A 23850-nucleotide genomic window follows, 5' to 3' on the forward strand; every position below is an offset into this window, starting at 1 on the left:
TAACCAGATCTTAACTCTCATTACTACCTTACTAACCAGATCTTAACTCTCATTACTACCTTACTAACCAGATCTTAACTCTCATTACTACCTTACTAACCAGATCTTAACTCTCATTACTACCTTACTAACCAGATCTTAACTCTCATTACTACCTTACTAACCAGATCTTAACTCTCATTACTACCTTACTAACCAGATCTTAACTCTCATTACTACCTTACTAACCAGATCTTAACTCTCATTACTACCTTACTAACCAGATCTTAACTCTCATTACTACCTTACTAACCAGATCTTAACTCTCATTACTACCTTACTAACCAGATCTTAACTCTCATTACTACCTTACTAACCAGATCTTAACTCTCATTACTACCTTACTAACCAGATCTTAACTCTCATTACTACCTTACTAACCAGATCTTAACTCTCATTACTACCTTACTAACCAGATCTTAACTCTCATTACTACCTTACTAACCAGATCTTAACTCTCATTACTACCTTACTAACCAGATCTTAACTCTCATTACTACCTTACTAACCAGATCTTAACTCTCATTACTACCTTACTAACCAGATCTTAACTCTCATTACTACCTTACTAACCAGATCTTAACTCTCATTACTACCTTACTAACCAGATCTTAACTCTCATTACTACCTTACTAACCAGATCTTAACTCTCATTACTACCTTACTAACCAGATCTTAACTCTCATTACTACCTTACTAACCAGATCTTAACTCTCATTACTACCTTACTAACCAGATCTTAACTCTCATTACTACCTTACTAACCAGATCTTAACTCTCATTACTACCTTACTAACCAGATCTTAACTCTCATTACTACCTTACTAACCAGATCTTAACTCTCATTACTACCTTACTAACCAGATCTTAACTCTCATTACTACCTTACTAACCAGATCTTAACTCTCATTACTACCTTACTAACCAGATCTTAACTCTCATTACTACCTTACTAACCAGATCTTAACTCTCATTACTACCTTACTAACCAGATCTTAACTCTCATTACTACCTTACTAACCAGATCTTAACTCTCATTACTACCTTACTAACCAGATCTTAACTCTCATTACTACCTTACTAACCAGATCTTAACTCTCATTACTACCTTACTAACCAGATCTTAACTCTCATTACTACCTTACTAACCAGATCTTAACTCTCATTACTACCTTACTAACCAGATCTTAACTCTCATTACTACCTTACTAACCAGATCTTAACTCTCATTACTACCTTACTAACCAGATCTTAACTCTCATTACTACCTTACTAACCAGATCTTAACTCTCATTACTACCTTACTAACCAGATCTTAACTCTCATTACTACCTTACTAACCAGATCTTAACTCTCATTACTACCTTACTAACCAGATCTTAACTCTCATTACTACCTTACTAACCAGATCTTAACTCTCATTACTACCTTACTAACCAGATCTTAACTCTCATTACTACCTTACTAACCAGATCTTAACTCTCATTACTACCTTACTAACCAGATCTTAACTCTCATTACTACCTTACTAACCAGATCTTAACTCTCATTACTACCTTACTAACCAGATCTTAACTCTCATTACTACCTTACTAACCAGATCTTAACTCTCATTACTACCTTACTAACCAGATCTTAACTCTCATTACTACCTTACTAACCAGATCTTAACTCTCATTACTACCTTACTAACCAGATCTTAACTCTCATTACTACCTTACTAACCAGATCTTAACTCTCATTACTACCTTACTAACCAGATCTTAACTCTCATTACTACCTTACTAACCAGATCTTAACTCTCATTACTACCTTACTAACCAGATCTTAACTCTCATTACTACCTTACTAACCAGATCTTAACTCTCATTACTACCTTACTAACCAGATCTTAACTCTCATTACTACCTTACTAACCAGATCTTAACTCTCATTACTACCTTACTAACCAGATCTTAACTCTCATTACTACCTTACTAACCAGATCTTAACTCTCATTACTACCTTACTAACCAGATCTTAACTCTCATTACTACCTTACTAACCAGATCTTAACTCTCATTACTACCTTACTAACCAGATCTTAACTCTCATTACTACCTTACTAACCAGATCTTAACTCTCATTACTACCTTACTAACCAGATCTTAACTCTCATTACTACCTTACTAACCAGATCTTAACTCTCATTACTACCTTACTAACCAGATCTTAACTCTCATTACTACCTTACTAACCAGATCTTAACTCTCATTACTACCTTACTAACCAGATCTTAACTCTCATTACTACCTTACTAACCAGATCTTAACTCTCATTACTACCTTACTAACCAGATCTTAACTCTCATTACTACCTTACTAACCAGATCTTAACTCTCATTACTACCTTACTAACCAGATCTTAACTCTCATTACTACCTTACTAACCAGATCTTAACTCTCATTACTACCTTACTAACCAGATCTTAACTCTCATTACTACCTTACTAACCAGATCTTAACTCTCATTACTACCTTACTAACCAGATCTTAACTCTCATTACTACCTTACTAACCAGATCTTAACTCTCATTACTACCTTACTAACCAGATCTTAACTCTCATTACTACCTTACTAACCAGATCTTAACTCTCATTACTACCTTACTAACCAGATCTTAACTCTCATTACTACCTTACTAACCAGATATCTAATTATTTAAATATGATTTCTCACATCTCACTCAAGTCTCATTACTTATCCTATCTTTTTAACCTTTTCTGATAATTACTGAAATAACTAAATCCTTTTTTAGTTTAATTCTGATATTAAATTTTTAAAATCTCTTTAATTTTTTGAACTACGCCTTTAATTTGTAATTGCCGATTTCACAGATTTGAACCATTTAATAAAATAACATTATTCAACTTAATCATATCAAACATGGTAGTTTGATTTTCAGATCTACATTTTAAAAACCTCTTTATTATCTTGAGTTATACTTTTATTATATAATACCTGAGTTCATAACTGAAAACTCTTAATTAGAGTACAATATTCAACTTAATCATAACAAGATTTGTTGAATTTCAAATTTGATTTATATCTTCCATCACTTAAAACTCTCACAGCTTACAATATAAGCTAAAAAGTATATTTTCATAGTAATAAAATTAATTATTAAATTTTTTACTTTTTCCTTTCCAAAACTAGGAAAAAAGGAAGGGAAAAGGGAAAAAGAAAAAAAAGAAGAGAAAAGAAGAAAAAATAATAATGAGCATATTATATAATTGTGGTCATAGGCCGAGTGGCGTGGAAAGGATGTCGCCCTTCGGGCTCCACCCTTTCCACGCCACAAGGCCCGATTTTTGGCCACTTTTTTGATTTTGGCCGCGTGCCAGCTCCTGGCAGACGGCCCGCAAAATTGTGCCAGTTTGTACAACCCTAATTTTTTTCTATAAAAATTTTCTTTATTTTTAAAAAACTCCTCCATTTTGGAATGTTGCTAGAATTACAAACGGCAAAAAGAATTAATTATTGCTGAATATATATTTATTCCGTTCCAAATTGAAGTGTTTTGCAAAATGAGAATAATATCCCAAAGTTTTTTTGTATTAATCTTATAATCAAAATATTGATTCCTAACACCATATATCCATGTGTAACAGATTTTATAGAATAGTAATTCAAGCTGAATTATTCAGATATTGAAATCTGATCAATATCTAATAATACAGATGGTATATTCAAATAGTTGTTTAAAAATGAATAGCTTCTTTGTATAAAAATGAATATTTTGTCACAAACTTTATATCATTCCCATTATATTTATTTCAGTAAAATTTATTGGCACTATATACAATTTTGGAAAATTGAATATCATTTTATTACATATGTACTAATTTAATAAATGATCAAATTGCCAAAATCTTGAAATCGATTTCTAAAGTTGCTCAAAAATCGGAATACGTACAATTAATAATATCTTCATATGATGTTATTTGATTTGGTATACGAATTTTTTTCGCCGACATACCTTCCTGAAAAGATACGAAGGATTTCGTTAATTTTTAAAAATTTGACATTGTTTATCTTAGCAAATGAAGGTTAATTCTATTTTTGTAGAAATTATCATCAAAAAACTGTTTTGTAAAATTCGATTTCAATTGGAAAAAAGTAAAAAAAGAAATATGCATCAGAAATGAACCAAGTTTAGTTGGTGTCTAAATATTTGCTAGCATTGATTTTAACAACTGAGTTATAATATCGAAGCTGATGCGCGAGAATTTCAGATATTTAATGATTCACCATCCAGTTTCCATTCTTTGTATAAAAATAGGAGATTAAAATTTTCATTAATACTCCTAGTAATTTAAAAATAATAAAAATTCTTTTGATTTTTCAACATAATGGAAAAAAATATTAAAAATAATCGAACAAATTAGTAAACAAGACATTTATTTCACAATATTTCTCAATATTTATAACGCTTACTGCGAGAATTCTAGTCAATATATTTCATTCTTGGGAATAAAATAAATAAATTTGGTATTTTAATAGTTTGAAGCAACTACATTTAAAGAGGGTGCACAGGTGTTTTGCAGACAAGAAATAATAATCGCATGGGATTTGTAAATTTTAATTATATGAAATTGATTTAGACAATCGCGGTTAACAATAGAACAGTCTGCAAACAAATAGTATGGAAATCATTAACAATATGCAAACAAATAGTATGGAAATCATTAACAATATGCAAAATCTAGAATGGATTGATGTTTATTGTAAATTTTATTCAATTACGGTAAATTTTGGAATTTTACGTGCTAAAATATATTGCAATCTAGGATTTGTAGTATTTGATACTAAAATAACGAATATTTTTGCTTGTTTTCTCGCATAATTTTAATATGATTGTAAAAAATTATGAGTTACGATCCTGAAAATCAATAATTTAACACCTCTCGACGAACCCTTTTAAATGGACACAAGTCAATTTTTTTGAGTTTTCGAGGGTATTTTACCAAGGCTGAAAATGAAAAATTCGGGAGGATTACGTCCTCTCAATTTAGGTCGGTCAACCCTTAAAAAGACTTATTGTAAAAAGATCAAAGAAGTAAAATCTTTTCAACAGGATTTAGTCTATGAATTGAAACTTTTTGTTTTTTTTAGCCTCATCATTGGTCAGGATATTGAAGAAATAATTGAATACACTATTGAATTTATCAGCCAAATAATTCGTATATAAAGAAGTTTTTGAAACAATATAAAGAAGGTTTATGGTGGAAAAATTGAATTGAATTCAAAATTTCCGAAATTTCTTTTCGGATTATCGTTTACGATGATTTTAAGGGTTAGACTTATCATTCATTTAGGGAATGAAGATTTGTCTTAGAAGGATATGAATTAATGTAATTGATTCTCAAAATTAAAAAAAAAATCTGATAGTATTAGCTATCTCGGGCATTGTCTTATATTTCATGAACAATCTATTTAAATATTTAAAAAGAAAAAATGACTATTTAATTTTTCTAAAAAAATCATTTGAAATATTTCGGCTTTTATCTTAATGAAAGAAAATTCCATAAGAAATTGATTGACAGGCATTATGGAACTATTTTAAAATCAATATTTATGCAAATAAAAAGAAATAAATAAAATAAAAATTATAAAATAGAAAATGGAAATTCATTAATTGCCATTCCTCGAAACATGTCCGATGATACTAACTTCGTCGTCCTCATCTGCTTCTTGGTTGTTAAAGTCTTCAGCATGAGAATCTGAATTTTCAGGTGATCCTATTAATTCAATCTTGTTAATTGCCATGCATGGTGGATCGCCTGGGCAAGCTTGATCTTGGATTACTCTAACATATCTAGCATTATATGTTTGGCTGAATGTATATGTTTTTTCTTTGCAGCGTCTCATTTCGTAGTCTTTTTCAACCTTGTGAATTGTTGTCCATGTTACATTGTCAAATGATATTTGGAATGACCATGAAAATAGACAGCAATCACAGCAGTATGTTCCTTCTTCATAGCAACAGCATCCATCTGTGCAGCATCCTGCTCTGAGGAAGTATCCATCAAGTTTCAAAATACGATTGCGAACTCCAAGAATTATCCATGGGTGATCTTCCATATTGACACCACAATTTGAACACCAATCGTATTTCTTTTCAATCTGATTGAAAGCATATTCTGGTTTTGTCTTTTGTACTGAATTATTGATATATTGAGAAGAGCTTCCGCTGACAAAATATATAATCCTGCTCGGATAGTTATTTTTGATTATCGAATTTGAATCAGAAAGAATATTTTCGCATATAAGAAAGGAAATCATTTGTAATTATTTTGAAAAGGTCTGTTTGATTTCAGTTCCTAATAAAGTATTTTCCAAGAGAATTGTAATCTGTCACTTTTTCAACCTTACTTTTCCCAAATTGTATATAATGACTAGAATCAAAGCATATATTGATGATTTATTTTAGCATATTTACTATATATGCGATCACGATACTATTACTATAGAAATTAATCATAAAGATCTTTTTTTAGAGAAATTTTGAAATTGGAACGAACATTAGCAAAACAGTGAATAGTACGGGCAGATCAAAGTGTCTTTCTTAGTTAATGTATTTCATGCTTAAAAAAATGTGATTTTAGAATAATTTTGCAATACTAGAATATTTAACAAACAAACAATATATTATAAGCGCATTAGAAAATATTTGATTCTAATGGAGTTATAAGAGTACTTCAGTCGAGTCTTCATAAGCTTGACGATCTTTTCTGTTATGAACTTTCCAAACTAATACTACGACAAGAGAAAGTTGTATTGATCCTACTATAGACATTATGTATGCAATTCTTGGTGTGAATACATGTGTAAAGATTGATAAAGCTATTAATACCACTCCGTTTATTACTAAAGAGCAGGTTAGATAGTTAGCTATTGCCTTCATTGATATTTTGCATTTCCTTTCATCCATGTCGTTTTGAAAGCTATCATCATATGTTTGTGCAATCATGGCTGAAAGGATAATGAAATTATTCAAATGACGATAATCTCTCACAATTTGCGATCGAATTTGATTACAATCCAGATTCCCACAATTTGTTCGATCACGACTATGCTTATCTATGCCTTGCATTTATAATTATAAAATTTTATAAGCCGATCATATGACGTATAAATTTTCGATTTTCAATGCAAGTCAATAAGAATTTCAATAATCCAAAAATCGGCATTTGATACGATTATACTATCAGGAGTATACCTGATGTTAGATGCGATAATATAAAATGGACATTTGATCTTAAATTTTTCTTCACATGGAGTAGGGGTAATTTTAGCTAAAAGTGACACACTTGTAAAAAGTGACACACCCGTGAAGGGTGTGATTACCGATCGGTAATTTCGACAGTTTAGAATTTAAAATTTTTTATGGAACTGTTGCGAGTTTCATAAAGAATTTAAGGAATATAAGCAAAGATTTGAATCAAAATCTTAGACCTAAGCCGCTCGATTCGCTCGCGGCTTCCGCGAATTACAGATCAGCAAAGATTTGAAGCAAAATCTTCGAACTAAGCCGATCGCTTCGCTCGCGGCTTTCTTTATTATTTTAAATTTGCATATTTCCATCAAAAGTTCATAAGGTAAAAAATTTCGTTTATATTATTGCAAAATAAAATCTTCATTATCAAAATAATATTAAATGATAATATAATATAATTTATAAACAACTATTATTTAATAAAGTTTAATTGCCAAGGTTCATCTAATTTTTTGATTTTAATGTTTTATGAATTTTATTTATCATGTATATATCTAATGAAGATTATATATGTAGAAGATAAGTACCTTAATATGTACGTAAATTTTAATGAAATTTATACAACATTATAAAAATTTATGAATAAAACTTGATATAAAATAACATTTTTATTTTTACTAAGAAAAAAAAAGGTTTTTGATAATAAATTTATTTTATTTCGAAAAAGTAGCAATAATCGTAAAAGGGTATTGATAGGCTTGCTAAAGTAACTAATTTTAGCTGTCAAATACTTTTGTATTTTGAAGTAAATTAGTATAAATTTGTTTTTACTTTTATTTCGAAAAAGTAGCAATAATCGTAAAAGGGTATTGATAGGCTTGCTAAAGTAACTAATTTTAGCTGTCAAATACTTTTGTATTTTGAAGTAAATTAGTATAAATTTGTTTTTACTTTTATTTCGAAAAAGTAGCAATAATCGTAAAAGGGTATTGATAGGCTTGCTAAAGTAACTAATTTTAGCTGTCAAATACTTTTGTATTTTGAAGTAAATTAGTATAAATTTGTTTTTACTTTTATTTCGAAAAAGTAGCAATAATCGTAAAAGGGTATTGATAGGCTTGCTAAAGTAACTAATTTTAGCTGTCAAATACTTTTGTATTTTGAAGTAAATTAGTATAAATTTGTTTTTACTTTTATTTCGAAAAAGTAGCAATAATCGTAAAAGGGTATTGATAGGCTTGCTAAAGTAACTAATTTTAGCTGTCAAATACTTTTGTATTTTGAAGTAAATTAGTATAAATTTGATATTATTTTAACTCCCTTTGAAAACCTCAATTTTCCATACAGAGGGAACGGGAATAGCATCCAATATTCCCTGAGAATGGTTGCGCATTCTCAGTTCCCTCTATATTTCGAACGAAGCTCTCATCGGTCTTTTTTTTTAATACTAAACGTTTTTTTCCCCTGTCACTTTTAGCTAAAATTTGGGTTTGCCGTTGAAAGATTACAAAATTTCCCGCCTATACTCAGTTCAATTCAAAGATAAGTATATCTATTTACATTTCGCGCACAATAAAAGATTGATAAGATCTAAGGGTACTTGTGAATAGCATGTTGCGACTTCATATGTAAATGCGTTTAATAACTGAATGTCTCTTGCTTTGAATTGGTCAAAATATAGGTGATTCTGAAAATCGTATGAATTATTCACATTATATTATGATCCAAAAGTCATCTGTAAATTTTTCCAATCGCATCATTTTTCTGTTTACACACGAATTTAGATACAAATAAGAGTTATTCTAAAGCACATATTGAATGAATTTACATCTAAATTCGCTGTGGGATTCTTCATATTCTAGAGTAATGCTACCTTTGTCATCATTTTTCCAATCACGTCATATATCTAAATTAGCTTCTAATTTGTATTGCTCTATGTACTCTTTCCTAATAAGTCAGATTATTCCTTCCACGCACTCTATATGTTTGAAGTGAAAAAAGATTTCATATTAATAATTAGAGAAATTGGCATTATAAGTTAAAAATTGAAAAAAAGTCTTATTAGATAAATTCTTAAAGTGCTATATAGATATCTCCGTTCTATCAGAGAATTTCTTGCATTTTAATGCGCAACAGAGAGTGTGGTTTTTCCATAATTATTTTTGCTTCGTTATTAGCTCTATCAGAGATAAGATATTGAACTTCAATACAACCTTCACATGATGCTTCAATGAGTGGAGTATTACCATCAATATCTATTGCTTCTCTATTACCTCCAACACAGATATGAAATTGAACAACTTATGGATTATTTCATTATGATGCCTCAATGAGGGGAGTATCTCCTCAATTATTCTGTAATTCTTGAATGGCTTCGACAGAGATAATATTTTTAGTATCCTTAAATCTATGCCATTTTGATGGATAAATGAATAGTGTATTTCCCTCATCATCCTACGCATCTTTAATTGCTCCAACAAAAATAAGATATAACAATATCAAGAGGCTCATTTCTTGATGCAAAAATTAGCGAAGTCTTCACCTTTATCATTCTTGTTTCTTAATGGAAACTGTATTCAATCATAGATTCACATAATACTTTTTCACGAAAAGTCGTTGATTTCGATATCATTTTTCAATCAATTGATTTCTTGATTGAAGAGTCCTTATAGAATTTGCTGAATATTATGAAACACATGATAGCTTTCAAAGTGGTATGATTGATGTGGATTACGTCTTGTTTCGTTAGCACAATTATCAGAAGGAGATTTCACAATCCAAATTTAATTTTAAAATGTTTTTAATTACCTGTTTGATGGTGAGCTTATACAATTTAGACAAAGTTGTTATATTTGGGATTGTAAAGTCCCTGTTGTCTTCAATAATTTCTTTGAAACAAAAAAAAGTGTGAATTCAATCTAATAACAAGATTATACAACCAAGCTCAATTGTAAATATTTCTTAAATTACCATACTCTTGATATCAAAATAAATTCATCAATACAATAAACATTCAAAATGTATTACATACAACCTATATTTAAAGCACATATGTTGATTAAGTACTGCATGAAGAAAAATCTTTTAAAAATATATGAACAAAAAAATGTATAACGAATTTTCCTAATTTTCATGTATTTTTGGAAGTTCATGGTGGGCATTGATTCGTGCTGCAAGATTTCCTTCACTGCATACTCGAGATCTAATTATAACAGGAGTATTTGCGTGTAATTTAACTTTTTGGATTTGTGCTGATGTATTTGCGCGCTTTACAACGGTTAATCTTGCAACTGGAATTGGGGCAACGGCCGCCGTCTGTTGAGATTTAATAAACTCGAGTAATTGAACAGCTGTTAATCTTTCATCGGGATTAGTTTGTAAGCAAGCCTGGACAAGCCACCCAATGACGCCACCGCAGCGGATGTTAATTGCTAAATTGTTGGATTTGCAATCATGAACAAACTGAGACTCACTCTTAATGACAAAAGGTATATGACGTGTTGCCATGATATGAAGGGTAACACCATACGACCAAATATCGGCTTTAATGCCATCATATGAATGGTTTAAAAGGACCTCTGGAGCCATTAAAAGTTGAGTGCCGCAAATTGTTTTCATAATGTTTGTGTTTTCACGACATAATCCGAAATCGATGAGCTTTGCATGCATCTCTTTGTCAAACATAATATTTGCGGGTTTAATATCACGATGGCTAATGCCTCGTTGGTGAAGATATGCCAATGCTTCCAAAATTTCAAGGGCAATGCGAACTTGATCTTCTATATTGAAGCAATAGTTGTCATCTATAAATCTTTGTAGATCTCCATTAGCCATATATTCCATAACAATGAGAATTGAGTCATCTGTATAAATAATGTCATATACTTTAACAATATTTGGATGGTTTAAGCGGGAGATTATCCTGAGTTCATTTTCAACATAAGACATAGTATCGAGCTCTTTAGCTTGTTCGCGCTTAATAACTTTGATAGCAAATTTCTCGTTACTTTTGGCGCTGGATCCCATAAATACCTTTGCAAAACCACCGGTTCCGATTTCTTTTTCGAGAATGTATTTTCCGGCAGATTTGACTTGTTTAAGGGGAGCGAGTTGTATCTGAGGTTTCATTATTTAATTTTTGAAAAGAGAATTTTTCAAAAGGAAATTGAGAAAAAAATTATAAATGTAAAACGGTTCTATTCAAATAATTGGGTTGAATAAAGTCTAAATTTTTAGTTGGAAACCATCACACATGAAGTTGTTGAATAATTTGTTCGGTTTGTTATTTTGAATTATCATATAATCATATTAGAAATTAAGTGATATATGATAGAGTATGGGATATTTTTCTATTTTCGCAATTGAAAATATACTGATTTTCACAATATCACACAAATTTAATAGATTTAAATGAAAATTAATTGACATTATGTTATGGTTGAACCATTATTTGTAATAATTTTGTGATTTGCGATTTAAATGAAAACTTATTTATGAAACCAATTTTAATATATATTTAAATTAGATAATATTGCATAACATTTTATATATCCTCATACAAAATTTGGATTCAATTTTAAACTTTTGAGGCAAACAGATATGCATTCAAATATTATTCTTCAAATTCAAAATCATTAAATTTAATTATTGATTATCCGTTGAGTAATTCTTTAACTATTATTTTTACAGGCGAGAAAATTAGGGAGATCTGAAACTCAAAAATTATTTTTGAGTTTTAATATAATAAATGTAATTGTGATGATATATACATAACAAATAAAATATTAATTCGGAACAACGATGAGATATGATAAATTTGATTCTTTCAAAAATCGATTTTAGGGTTTTAATATTAATTTATATCTTATATGCATATAGGATATATAATAATTTTAAAACATCAAAAAGTGACAAATTGCGGTTAGAAAAAGTCATCAAAACACTTTATAATAATTTGTTTTAACATAAGCATAGACTGGTTCTTTGATATTTAACTTCAATTTCCCGAAATGAAAAGGATTTGAACAAAAACGATTATTTTACGATTATTTTTTGTAAATTTTTTTAAATTGAGACTGACATCTCTGAAATCTTCTAAAAAATCCAAATATCAAATAAAAAAGTATCATTAAAATTCCTCTTAATTTAAAAAATTTTTATAAATTGAGACTTCAATCTCTAAAATCTTCTAAAAATCCATATATCACAAAAAATCACGATATTATTTTTATTCTCAATTTCAAAAATTTTTTTGTACTGACTTTCTTTTTGCATAACAGCAAAGCAGAAATTTGAAACTTCGTTTCAAATTTCTCAATCTTGCATTCTGGGCACTTACGTGCCCAGAATGCTAAAAGGCGCGTAGCGCCGTCTCTGAATATCAAATTTAATATAATAAATATTTTATTAAATTTCACTATAAATCGATCTGTTATAACACACTGAAGCATGACATCGAGGTTTACATGGATGGGTTCTATATATATACAGCTTGACCGGTAGAAAAGCGGATCGATTTTTATCAATAATTGGACATTCTATTTTTAATAAAATAAACATATATTTATATGGGAAATTAGGGAGATCTGAAACTCAAAAATTATTTTTGAATTTTAATATGATAAATAGAATTCTGATAATATATACATTGCGAATAAAATATTAATTCGGAACAACGATGAGATGTGATAAATTTGATTCTTTCAAAAATCGATTTTGATGTTTTAATATTAATTGATATCTTATATGCATATAGAATATACATTAATTTTGAAACATCAAAAAGTGACAAATTGCGGTTAGAAAAAGTCATCAAAACACTTTATAATAATTTGTTTTAACATAAGCATAAACTGGTTCTTTGATATTTAACTTCAATTTCCCGAAATGAAAAGGATTTGAACAAAAACGATTATTTTACGATTATTTTTTGTAAATTTTTTTAAATTGAGACTGACATCTCTGAAATCTTCTAAAAAATCCAAATATCAAATAAAAAAGTATCATTAAAATTCCTCTTAATTTAAAAAAAATTTTATAAATTGAGACTTCAATCTCTAAAATCTTCTAAAAAATCCATATTTTGTATAAAATTTTTATATAAAATCGTTAGGCAAAAATTTTATTTTAATTTTTTTTTAATTAACATACCCTTTCTCAATAATCAGATGTTGTATCATAAATTTCAATCAGTAAAATTCTTGATTCTTACTTTTTCAAAAGTTTTATTTATTAAAGTCAGTCTCTTTACAATTTTTCAGATACATTTATCTCTGTTAATTCATTTTCAATGAACAAACTTCCGAAATTTTGTGTCTAACCGTTAATTTCCTTCAATTTCCATTCAATTTATTTATTGATTAATTTTTGATCATTTGAAGATTCTTTTTCATTAATTCATGAATTCAAGGCCATCTCCTGTTGGATCTTCAATCATTGATCATATATTGATTACAGAAAATCTAAGAGCTGATGTTATTTATTTTTTTAATAAATATTCTTCCGAATTATCGACTGTCAACTCTTTACTCTTAATAGATGATGAGTATTGGGAATTATTCCGTAGTTTCAAATTTTTAACCAATTCAAATATTGCTGAATTTTATGATCAAATTACAAACAAAAACATATGGAAATATGCAGTTACAGCTTCTGTTTATATTGAAATTACATCGGAACTGGGTTCAAATATTTTTGACAATTTTTTATTATTTTGTGTTGGATCTTTCTCAACCGGATTATCTCAAGATATTCAATTTAAACATAGAATTATAGCTTTAACTGAAACTAAGAAAACCGAACTTCTTAATGATCAATCATTATCAATTGAAATAAAAAATAAATTGGAGTTTAAACCAATGAAGATATTTGATTTTAATTATAATAGAAACTTTCAATTCATTCTCCATTCATCTAAAAACGCATTCAATCTCCCTTTTCCCGATTGTTATCAGTGCACATTAAATACTACTCATAAAGATTATTTTCATTTTGATTTCAATCTTTTTTTAAAATGGCTATGTCCCGGTATTTTAGATCCACATGAAAGATGTCCAATATGCGGTGCTGCATTATTTAATTCACAATTTCCAGAAACATGTTGTTCAAAGCAGGAATTTGTTAAAAAGCATTTAATAACTATGCCAGTGCCTGAAGGAATTGTTAAGAATATACAAGATAATATAGGGTGTCCAAAGGTGTGTTTAGCACAAACCTGAATACTGCGAATAGAAATAAACAAGTTACATATATATAAAGTTTATTTAAATATAATCACCATTGGATTCAATCACGCGTTCGCAGCGATCGATCCAGGCTTGAAAGACACGCTTTAAATCATCATGAGAAAATTGCTCAAATTGCTCTCTTACAAAATTTTCAAGATCATCTGGACTCGCGAATTCGCGTCCTTCAGCTCTCTTTTTTAGCGTGCCGAATAAATAAAAGTCAGAGGGTGCAATATCAGGTGAATAAATTGGGTTTGGAACAACTTTGACATTGTTTTCCACCAAGTAATTCATTACCTTATGACTTTTGTGAACTCTTGAATTATCAAAATGAATTGCAAACTTTTGTTTTTGTTGTTTGGATTTCTCAAACTCATCAGAATTGATAATTTGAGTAAGAACATTGTCAATTAGATACTGAGCATTCATCGTATTAGGTTTTTGAAGAATATCAATTGCGATGATGCCATTCACGCCCCAAAAAACCGACAACATCATCATTGGTGTGTCAATTTTTTTCTTCGGGAATGTTTGCGGATTTTCATGCTTCGGGATCCACATGATTTTGGCTTCTGTTGCATATTGAAACCAAGACTTGTCCCCTGTTACTAAAAAGCGAAACTTCTTGGATTGATACGCACCCAATATAGAGAGGAGCTCTTTCGAAGATTGGACTCTAGATTTTTTTTGAACTGAATTAAGGTTGTGCGGAACCCAACGTGTATACGCTAGTTTGTAGTTCAAATAATTGTGCAGATAATAACTGACTGTTGTACGTGGTATCTTTGTCATCTCCTCTATCCTTCTGAGTGATGCTCTTGGGTCTTCATCTAGCGCTTGAAGAATTGCTTTGATTTTTCTTTGATCCGGCGATTTTTTGTCAATTTTTATGATGGGCGCCTTTTTGTTCATGAAGTGATACATCCTAACATGATACGTTACAGTGGAATAGCTAGGAGCATCCATACCGAAGCATTTTACCAATGTCTCGTAGATTTTTTTACAGTCTTTGCATTTTTTTGCAAGAGCGAGGATGTTTTCTTTATGATTCATTAAAAAAATGAAAAAAATCCCGCCAAAATTTTCCGCGAAACCGCCTCTTGTCTCAAAATTCATTTTATATCCCGGCATGGCGCCAAAATACAACATACTCATCATATACATATATTCATATTTTTTATTATATATTTATAATCAGCATATATCTCCTTTAATAGTCTCATATAGAGCGCTGTGCTAAACGCACCTTTGGACACCCTATATAACCAAACAACCTAATTATGATAGAATTGCAAATCTATTGGCACGACCAGTTACGCAGAATGCTCAAATTTTCTCTCCCAATGGCCCTGCCAGCACAATACATCTTAACGGAGTTCCTTATGCCATTGATTCTCAAAAGCAATTTTTAAGTCCAGCTTACTTAATTTTTAATAACAACATTGATATATCAAAATATGGATTAGCATCTTTAACAAAATATTACAGAGTTGAAATTGATTATTTAATACACTTATTAACTAGTGCAGAGATAAACCCAACACTAAATCAATATATTTTAAATAATTTAACTAAAATTGGAGGGGAACAAACATACGTTGCGTATATGAATAATTCAACTAATGCTACTACAATAGCAGTTGTTGGTCAGGAAAATCCTCCTTTAACAAATACAAATCAGAATTTGACAATTTTTAAAAGAACAAACAATCAAACTAGAAAATACCATAATGAAGAAATTAATCCTATTGAATCAAAATTCGATCATACATGTTATCCTGTTATATTTTGGGACGGCAAAGGAGGGGTTGGAAAACTCCCAGAAGAGCGAAAATATACCATAAATCATATGAAAACTGTCTTAAAATGTTTAATGTTCCAACCTATTACTCACTTTATACATTTAATTCCTCTATTAAGAGAAGAATTTATATGTTCAGTTTTCGGAAGAATTCTCCTTATAATTATATCTCGTGAAACATACTTACAACGTTGGATGTTTATTCAAAAAGAAGTCAAAAAAGGAACTCCACGAGATTCAATAAACTTTCAAATTCGAAATGGAATTACAATGTTTGTTCCTTCATCTTTAATTGGTTCTTCAGCGTATTGGCACAAAGTAAGTGAACAAGCATTCACACTAGCTTCAGTATATGGTGCTCCTCAATTTTTTATAACAATCACTACAAACCCTTACTGGCCCGAGATTGTCTCTATTGACAAAAAAGTTAGTATACAAGTCTTGGGTATGGTGGCACTGCGTTCCACCTTACCCAATACTTGTGAATTTGACACTTTACAAAACCGTTAACGTATATTTTACAACATGAACGTAAAAACTAACTTAACCTTAAATATTTACAAAGCCGCCAACAATTTCACCTCACTATCGTTCTCACTAACAACTTCACTAATGTTCTCATAAATTTTCCTCAATATCTTCATCATCAGTGTTAACCCTATTGTAGTCATACTTGAAGCCATAAACTTTCTCTAACTTCTTAACGTACAATTTACATAACTTACCTTCGTCATCGTATGGTTTAATGATATAACTATTTCTATCTTTATAAACAGTCAATGAAAAGTCAACTGGTCTCGGATGTATTTGAAAGAACATGTTATGCTCAGGAAGGAAGAATAAATGTTTAAATGTATGTTTGTTATATGTTTTGATTTGTATGAGTTGCTTTTGTTCTGTCATTACATCCAAATAAAATAAAAATAATTTTAAAAAATAAAATAAAAAATAAATGATATCACCACCCTCACACGTATGAAAACATAGCACAAAAATAAATTTAGGTGAAGTGGTGAGATCTAACCCGATTTCTAACCCGATTTCTAACCTCATTTCTACCCTGTTGAATTCATTGCTTTATAACTCACTGTCGTCTGCTTTCTCCAACTCTTCTAACTTCTTCTTAAGTTCAGCAATGTTGTCCTCATGAAGTTTAATCTTTCTCAAAATTCCTTCTTTATCTAATGGTTGCTTTATCTTTCTAAACTGAACTCTACCATCCTTCATAGTATGAATGTAAAAACCTTCTGGAATAGTTCCTGATTTAATGTATTCTACCAAAAACTTTTGTTTCATTGCTTCAGTGACTTTAGTCGTCATTTTACTCTAAGGTGAAGCTAGCACAGCGATAATGGATTTCATGACTTTTTAGTATTTCATGCAATCTTAACAGATAGCCTTACAAGTACTTCCAGTGTCCCTAGCTGTCCCTCCTTTTTATATAACTCCATGACATTTATAATCTCGCGAAACTTAACAGGTAGCATAACAGATTAAAATCAGATGAGGTTTTGAACCAAAATTTCTAAGCAACGTTGTCAAGGATTTTGAGGAACTAGGGACAGAGTGTGGCAAAGTCCAAGATTTAATTTATCTTCATCTGTTTCATCAGCTATCTCATCTAATATGCCAATATTTTATTCATAACTCGTGGCAAACTCACTAACTTTCATTATGTTCATCTGCATGCTTCATCTGATAGAAAGTATGACTTTCATTAACTCTGTGAGATAATGAAAACTACTAGGGACAGAGACCATGGCAAAGTTTATGACTTTCATTATTTCCAGAACTTAATGAAAACTACTAGGGACAGAGACCATGGCAAAGTTCATGATTTAATTTATTCTCTCACTAACGACAAAAATAAATGTCCTCACTTCTTAACAAAGTAATATGTGCTTCTTACACCACCATAGCTCAAACGTTTCTTTTCAAACATCGATTGAAACTTATTTTGAGCCATTGGCTTTAGTCTCTTTTTCTTCAAATACGCCAAGAAATCTTCTTCACATCTTTTCACTTCATAGCCTTCTTTAAACTCCTCCTTGTTAAGTTCTATGAAATCCTTTATCTCATTCTTTGTTGCAATGGCTTCTTCACGAACGACATCGTGAACTATTTCATCACTGTTCTCATGTATGACCTCCTCACTGTTCTCATGAACTATTTCATCACTGTTCTCATGTATGACCTCCTCACTGTTCTCATGAACTATTTCATCACTGTTCTCATGTATGACCTCCTCACTGTTCTCATGAACTATTTCATCACTGTTCTCATGAACGACCTCCTTACTGTTCTCATGAACTATTTCATCATTGTTCTCATGTATGACCTCCTCACTGTTCTCATGAACTATTTCATCACTGTTCTCATGTATGACCTCCTCACTGTTCTCATGAACTATTTCAACACTGTTCTCATGTATGACCTCCTCACTGTCTTTCATAAGCGTTTCAAAGTCTCCTTTACTCATTACTTCAATCTCATACTGTTCACAGTAGTACTTAAACTCACTGTATATGTCTTTGTTGTATGTTATATTGCTTCCCATGTACTCCATGAATTTTTCAAGCACTTCCTCATAATTCACTGTTTCTTTCTTTCCACGACCTTCTAATATCATACTTGCTTCGTAAATATAACTTCTTGCAGAACCGTCTCGCTTTCTACTTCTCTTCACAAATTCTCTCATCTTGCCACCAAATACATTTGAACTACATGCAAAGAATTCATTCTCCTTCGCAAATTCTTTATATCTTCTGTAGCACTCTGTACAATTCCATCCGGATACAAACTTTTCATAGAACTCCTCGTAAAACATTTGGTAAGGTGTTTTGTTCATTTCGATGAGTTCTTGTTTAGCCCTGGTGAATGGTATCTTCCTTACATCAAATTCACTTAAATCTTTCCTCATGAAGTACGTCAGTAAGTTTGAATAAAACTCTTCATTAAAGCTTTCAATGAGATTTGAGAAATATTCGTAATTTCCTTTGTATCTGCTGCTTACGTCAATGACAACAAATCTTCTGTCGTCTTTGTCAATCTTTACTGAGTTGAAGTTGTTAGATATCATGATGATATTACAAACATTCTCTATCTTTCTTACTGGCTGACACTTCTGATTTAAGTCCAACTGAGTCTCTGTTACTATTGACTTTAGTGCGTCGTGGTTCATGACCTTAGACGTATCGCATGAGCTTAGTTCATTGCATACGATGAGCTTCATGTTCTCAATAGCAGCATTGAATCTACCAACCACATTCTCTATTGCCGTTATATTATTGTTGGCGTACTTGCTAATGAGCTCGCATAGAACATTACTAAGTACATTCTTACCAGTTCCTTGCTTTCCTATTAACAAAAGTACTGTTCCAGTCTTTCCACAAGGATTTTGAACGATGTAGGCGAACCAGTTCAAAACATACTCATAAAGCTCTTCATCCTCATTACATATGACATCGTGAACATGTTTCAAATATCCTTCAATAACGCTTTCATCTACTTCATTCAGTACCTCATACTCATATCCTCTGAAATAGCTGTAAATGTCATCTCTTTCGTCAAAGAATCTCATGCCTGACTTCATAAGATAGTTCTTGTTCTGACCCGCTTCATAAATCATCAGTGCGTTCACATCCTTCTCCTCAATACGTCCTACATAAACACTCTTCATGAGCTTATTGAATTCCTTGCTATCTACTGACACAAGTGTTGTTGTGTCTCGTATTCCATCATAATCTTTCACTAGATATGTCATACGTGCTCCGTCAATAACGACAACACATCTTCTTAAGTCATTTATAACACTAGCTATGTCAATACCGTCCTCACTCATGTACTTATTTTTCCTCAAGTCCTTTAGTGTGAAAGTGTCTCTAAGTTCTATTTCAAACAATTCATTTACACATCCTTTGCAATACTTCTCTATAAAATATTTCTGTCGTTCTTTACTAAGTTTCTTAACAGCTCTGAAGAACCATGTGTTTTGACTCAAACATCCTTCACAACTTCTCTCATTCATTCCTAGTTCTTTCATGTCATTATCTTCAACCTCTATGGTCTCATTGACTAAGGTCAAAGGGTTCTTAGTCATTGCTGGTCTTATCTGAAACAATGTTTGTGCAACAGGTTTAACTAGTTCAGCAACGTCCTTCCTTAATATGAATAGCTGTTTCCACTCATCTTTGCTAACAGTTCTTTCATAACCACTGACAGTAATGATTTCATTTGCTGACCTTAGACACTTATGTTCTATCATTTGTATTGCTTTTGTGTAAGGCTTTCGTGAGCATAGGTTGTATATGTCATTCCTGCAATGTTCATTCATACCAATAGTACTAAATCCTTTCTTTGCTGTTGAGTGCATAATATCCATTAGTTCCTGTGTTCGTATTGCTGTCTCATAAAATACAACAAGACCTTTGTCATCTATGACGTACTTACCGAAAACATTGCTTATATTCTTTAACCATGAAATAACATCCTCATTCATGCTGTCAAACATGAAGTAAGGTCTTACATACTCTTCACTTATAAGATACTCCACAAAGTACTTGTTAAGCTCTATGTCCTCGTGAGCGATTTCATTAGGTTTGATATTAGTTCCTTTTGTCATTGCTGTCATGTACTTCACTCTCATAGTTCCTTTCAATAGCGTAAAAGTACTTCATTGTTTCATAACTGCTCTAAATTCTGTTCAAAATTCGTACAACATAACTTTTTAACATTAGTGAAAGAACATGAGCGAAACAACAACATCTAACATTACAGAAGAAGTCAATGACAATGCCGATGAAAACATTACAGAAGGAGCTAGTGAAAATATTGACGAGTTCAGTGAGGAAGAAGATATTGAGGACGTCAATGAGAACGTTAGTGGGGAACAAACTCAATGGGAAACATTGAGAAATCATGAAGATTATGAGATTTGTACGACATATCCTTTTACTATTCGTCGAAAGAAAAACAAACATATTAAGAGTGAATGCTTAAATAATCATGGTTATATTGAGCTTAGTTTAAACAACAAAATGTACTTAAAGCATAGAATTATTGCAGAACAGTGGATTGAAAATCCAAACAATTTGAAAGAAATAGACCATATAAATCATGATAGAACGGACAACAGAATCTCAAACCTTCGTTGGTGTTCTAGATCTGAAAACAATAGAAATAAAAGCAAGTATGGCGATATAGTTTATGAGTTCGTTGATGAAATATCTGACGAAGCTGTTGAAATAACAGATTATGGTAAGCATTCGTTTGAGTTCTACTACTATGTTGAGAATGAGGACGCATTCTATTATTATACAGGTCTTAACTATCGAAAACTTCATATAAACTTTACAAAAACAGGTGCTGCTTATGTTTGTATGATAGATACAGAAAACAAGAGTGTAATTTTATTCATAAACAAATTCAAACGCTTGTACGGCTTCATGTAGGACAAACATTATTTTTCAACACTAACGCCAACACTTAGGACAAACATTCATGACTAACATTACTGTATAACATAAATGTTTTGTCATGATTTAATCGTATATGCTTTGTCATGATTTCTTCGTATATGTTTTGTCATGATTTAATCGTATATGTTTTGTCAAGACTTCTTCGTATATGTTTTGTCATGACTTCTTCGTATATGCTTTGTCATGATTTAATCGTATATGCTTTGTCAGGGTTTCTTCGTATATGTTTTGTCAAGACTTCTTCGTATATGCTTTGTCATGACTTCATCGTATATGTTTTGTCAAACATGAACGTATATGTTTTGTCATGACTTCTTCGTATATGTTTTGTCAAACATGAACGTAAATGTTTTGTCATGACTTCATCGTATATGTTTTGTCAAACATGAACGTATATGTTTTGTCATGACTTCTTCGTATATGTTTTGTCATGACTTCTTCGTATATGTTTTGTCAAACATGAACGTAAATGTTTTGTCATGACTTCATCGTAATGAGTGTAAATGATTTCATATAATTGCTTACCTCGGAAAACCGAGAGAAGAGATTCCATATGAAAATCGCAAGAATTTGGCTCCTGGTTTGAAATATTATTATGTTCATAGACTTCTTCGTATATGTTTTGTCAAACATGAACGTATATGTTTTGTCATGATTTCATCGTAAATGTTTTGTCAAGGTTTCTTCGTATATGTTTTGTCAAGACTTCTTCGTATATGTTTTGTCATGATTTCATCGTATATGTTTTGTCATGATTTTATCGTAAATGATTTGTCAAGATTTCATCGTAATGAGTGTAAATGAACCAAAAATAATGTTTACGTTCATGTTTGACAACAACACAGGAGGAAGGCAGTTATGAATTATTTTTGAAGAACTGAAGGTGCTACCATGTTACCATGTGCTACCAGGTTAATGAACTTCTCTGAAAAAATGAGACAACATGACATTTTGACAACACAGCAGGGGAAGGCAGTTATGAATTATTTTTGAAGAACTGAAGGTGTCACTACGTCACCATGTGTCACTCGGTTAATTAACTTCTCTTAAAAAGTGTGACAACATGACATTTTGACAACAACACAGGAAATAAATGTTTACGTAAATGTTTTGTCAAGACTTCTTCGTTTATGTTTTGTCAAACATGAGCGTAAATGTTTTGTCATGACTTCATCGTAATGAGCGTATATGCTTTGTCATGATTTCATCGTAAATGTTTTGTCATGACTTCATCGTATATGTTTTGTCATGACTTCATCGTAATGAGCGTAAATCAGACAAAAATATATTTTAGGTGAAGAGGTGAGATCTCACCTCTTTTCTCACCTCTTTTCTCACCTCATGAATTTTCATGACTTCTTCATCGTATATGCTTTGTCAAACATGAACGTATATGCTTTGTCATGACTTCTTCATCGGAATGAGTGTAAATGTTTTGTCATGATTTCATCGTAATGAGTGTAAATGTTTTGTCATGATTTCATCGTAATGAGTGTAAATGTTTTGTCATGATTTCATCGTAAATGTTTTGTCATGACTTCATCGTAATGAGCATATATGTTTTGTCATGATTTCATCGTACATGTTTTGTCGAAACTTCTTCGTATATGCTTTGTCAAGACTTCTTCATCGGAATGAGCGTAAATCAGACAAAAATATATTTTAGGTGAAGAGGTGAGATCTCACCTCTTTTCTCACCTCTTTTCTCACCTCATGAATTTTCATGACTTCTTCATCGTATATGCTTTGTCAAACATGAGCGTGAATGTTTTGTCATGACTTCTTCATCGTATATGCTTTGTCAAACATGAACGTATATGCTTTGTCAAACATGAGCGTGAATGTTTTGTCATGACTTCTTCATCGTATATGCTTTGTCAAACATGAACGTATATGCTTTGTCATGACTTCTTCATCGGAATGAGCGTAAATGTTTTGTCAAGACTTCTTCATCGTAATGAGTGTAAATGTTTTGTCATGATTTCATCGTATATGCTTTGTCATGACTTCTTCATCGGAATGAGCGTAAATGTTTTGTCAAGACTTCTT

The 23850-nt window shown here is 31.0% G+C and overlaps 5 protein-coding genes across 5 annotated transcripts, besides 8 other annotated features; 1 reads left to right on the top strand and 4 right to left on the bottom strand.

Moving 5' to 3' along the window:
* Positions 1 to 5712: 5712 nt before the first annotated feature.
* Positions 5713 to 6363, bottom strand: TVAGG3_0197610 (galactose-binding domain-like family; the record flags this gene model as incomplete). Its single annotated transcript, XM_001293464.1, has 1 exon — positions 5713 to 6363. The coding sequence occupies one exon, from the start codon at positions 6361 to 6363 to the stop codon at positions 5713 to 5715; it is 651 nt and encodes a 216-aa protein (XP_001293465.1).
* Positions 6364 to 7358: 995 nt separating this feature from the next.
* Positions 7359 to 7388: a terminal%2Cinverted (terminal inverted repeat of MuDR-3_TvMULE3 transposon ID:TVAGG3_0197620).
* Positions 7359 to 8792: a mobile genetic element.
* Positions 8763 to 8792: a terminal%2Cinverted (terminal inverted repeat of MuDR-3_TvMULE3 transposon ID:TVAGG3_0197620).
* A 1573-nt stretch (positions 8793 to 10365) lies between these two features.
* On the bottom strand, positions 10366 to 11425 carry TVAGG3_0197630 (protein serine/threonine kinase protein; the record flags this gene model as incomplete). The annotated part of the gene is made up of 1 exon (XM_001297841.1): positions 10421 to 11425. The coding sequence occupies one exon, from the start codon at positions 11423 to 11425 to the stop codon at positions 10421 to 10423; it is 1005 nt and encodes a 334-aa protein (XP_001297842.1).
* Positions 11426 to 14479: 3054 nt separating this feature from the next.
* Positions 14480 to 14507: a terminal%2Cinverted (terminal inverted repeat of Mariner transposon ID:TVAGG3_0197640).
* Positions 14480 to 15783: a mobile genetic element.
* Positions 14560 to 15687, bottom strand: TVAGG3_0197650 (Mariner transposase; the record flags this gene model as incomplete). The annotated part of the gene is made up of 1 exon (XM_051226224.1): positions 14560 to 15687. The coding sequence occupies one exon, from the start codon at positions 15685 to 15687 to the stop codon at positions 14560 to 14562; it is 1128 nt and encodes a 375-aa protein (XP_051111210.1).
* Positions 15756 to 15783: a terminal%2Cinverted (terminal inverted repeat of Mariner transposon ID:TVAGG3_0197640).
* A 1618-nt stretch (positions 15784 to 17401) lies between these two features.
* On the bottom strand, positions 17402 to 17644 carry TVAGG3_0197660 (uncharacterized protein; the record flags this gene model as incomplete). The annotated part of the gene is made up of 1 exon (XM_051226225.1): positions 17402 to 17644. The coding sequence occupies one exon, from the start codon at positions 17642 to 17644 to the stop codon at positions 17402 to 17404; it is 243 nt and encodes an 80-aa protein (XP_051111211.1).
* Positions 17645 to 18200: 556 nt separating this feature from the next.
* Positions 18201 to 18926: a mobile genetic element.
* Positions 18927 to 20447: a mobile genetic element.
* Positions 20448 to 21069: 622 nt separating this feature from the next.
* On the top strand, positions 21070 to 21774 carry TVAGG3_0197690 (His-Me finger endonucleases family; the record flags this gene model as incomplete). Its single annotated transcript, XM_051226226.1, has 1 exon — positions 21070 to 21774. One exon carries the CDS (start codon positions 21070 to 21072, stop codon positions 21772 to 21774), a length of 705 nt encoding a protein of 234 aa, XP_051111212.1.
* Between the last annotated feature and the right edge of the window lie 2076 nt (positions 21775 to 23850).

The sequence above is a fragment of the Trichomonas vaginalis genome, chromosome IV (assembly GCF_026262505.1).
Source record: "Trichomonas vaginalis G3 chromosome IV, whole genome shotgun sequence".
In the NCBI taxonomy this organism is placed as follows: domain Eukaryota; phylum Parabasalia; order Trichomonadida; family Trichomonadidae; genus Trichomonas; species Trichomonas vaginalis.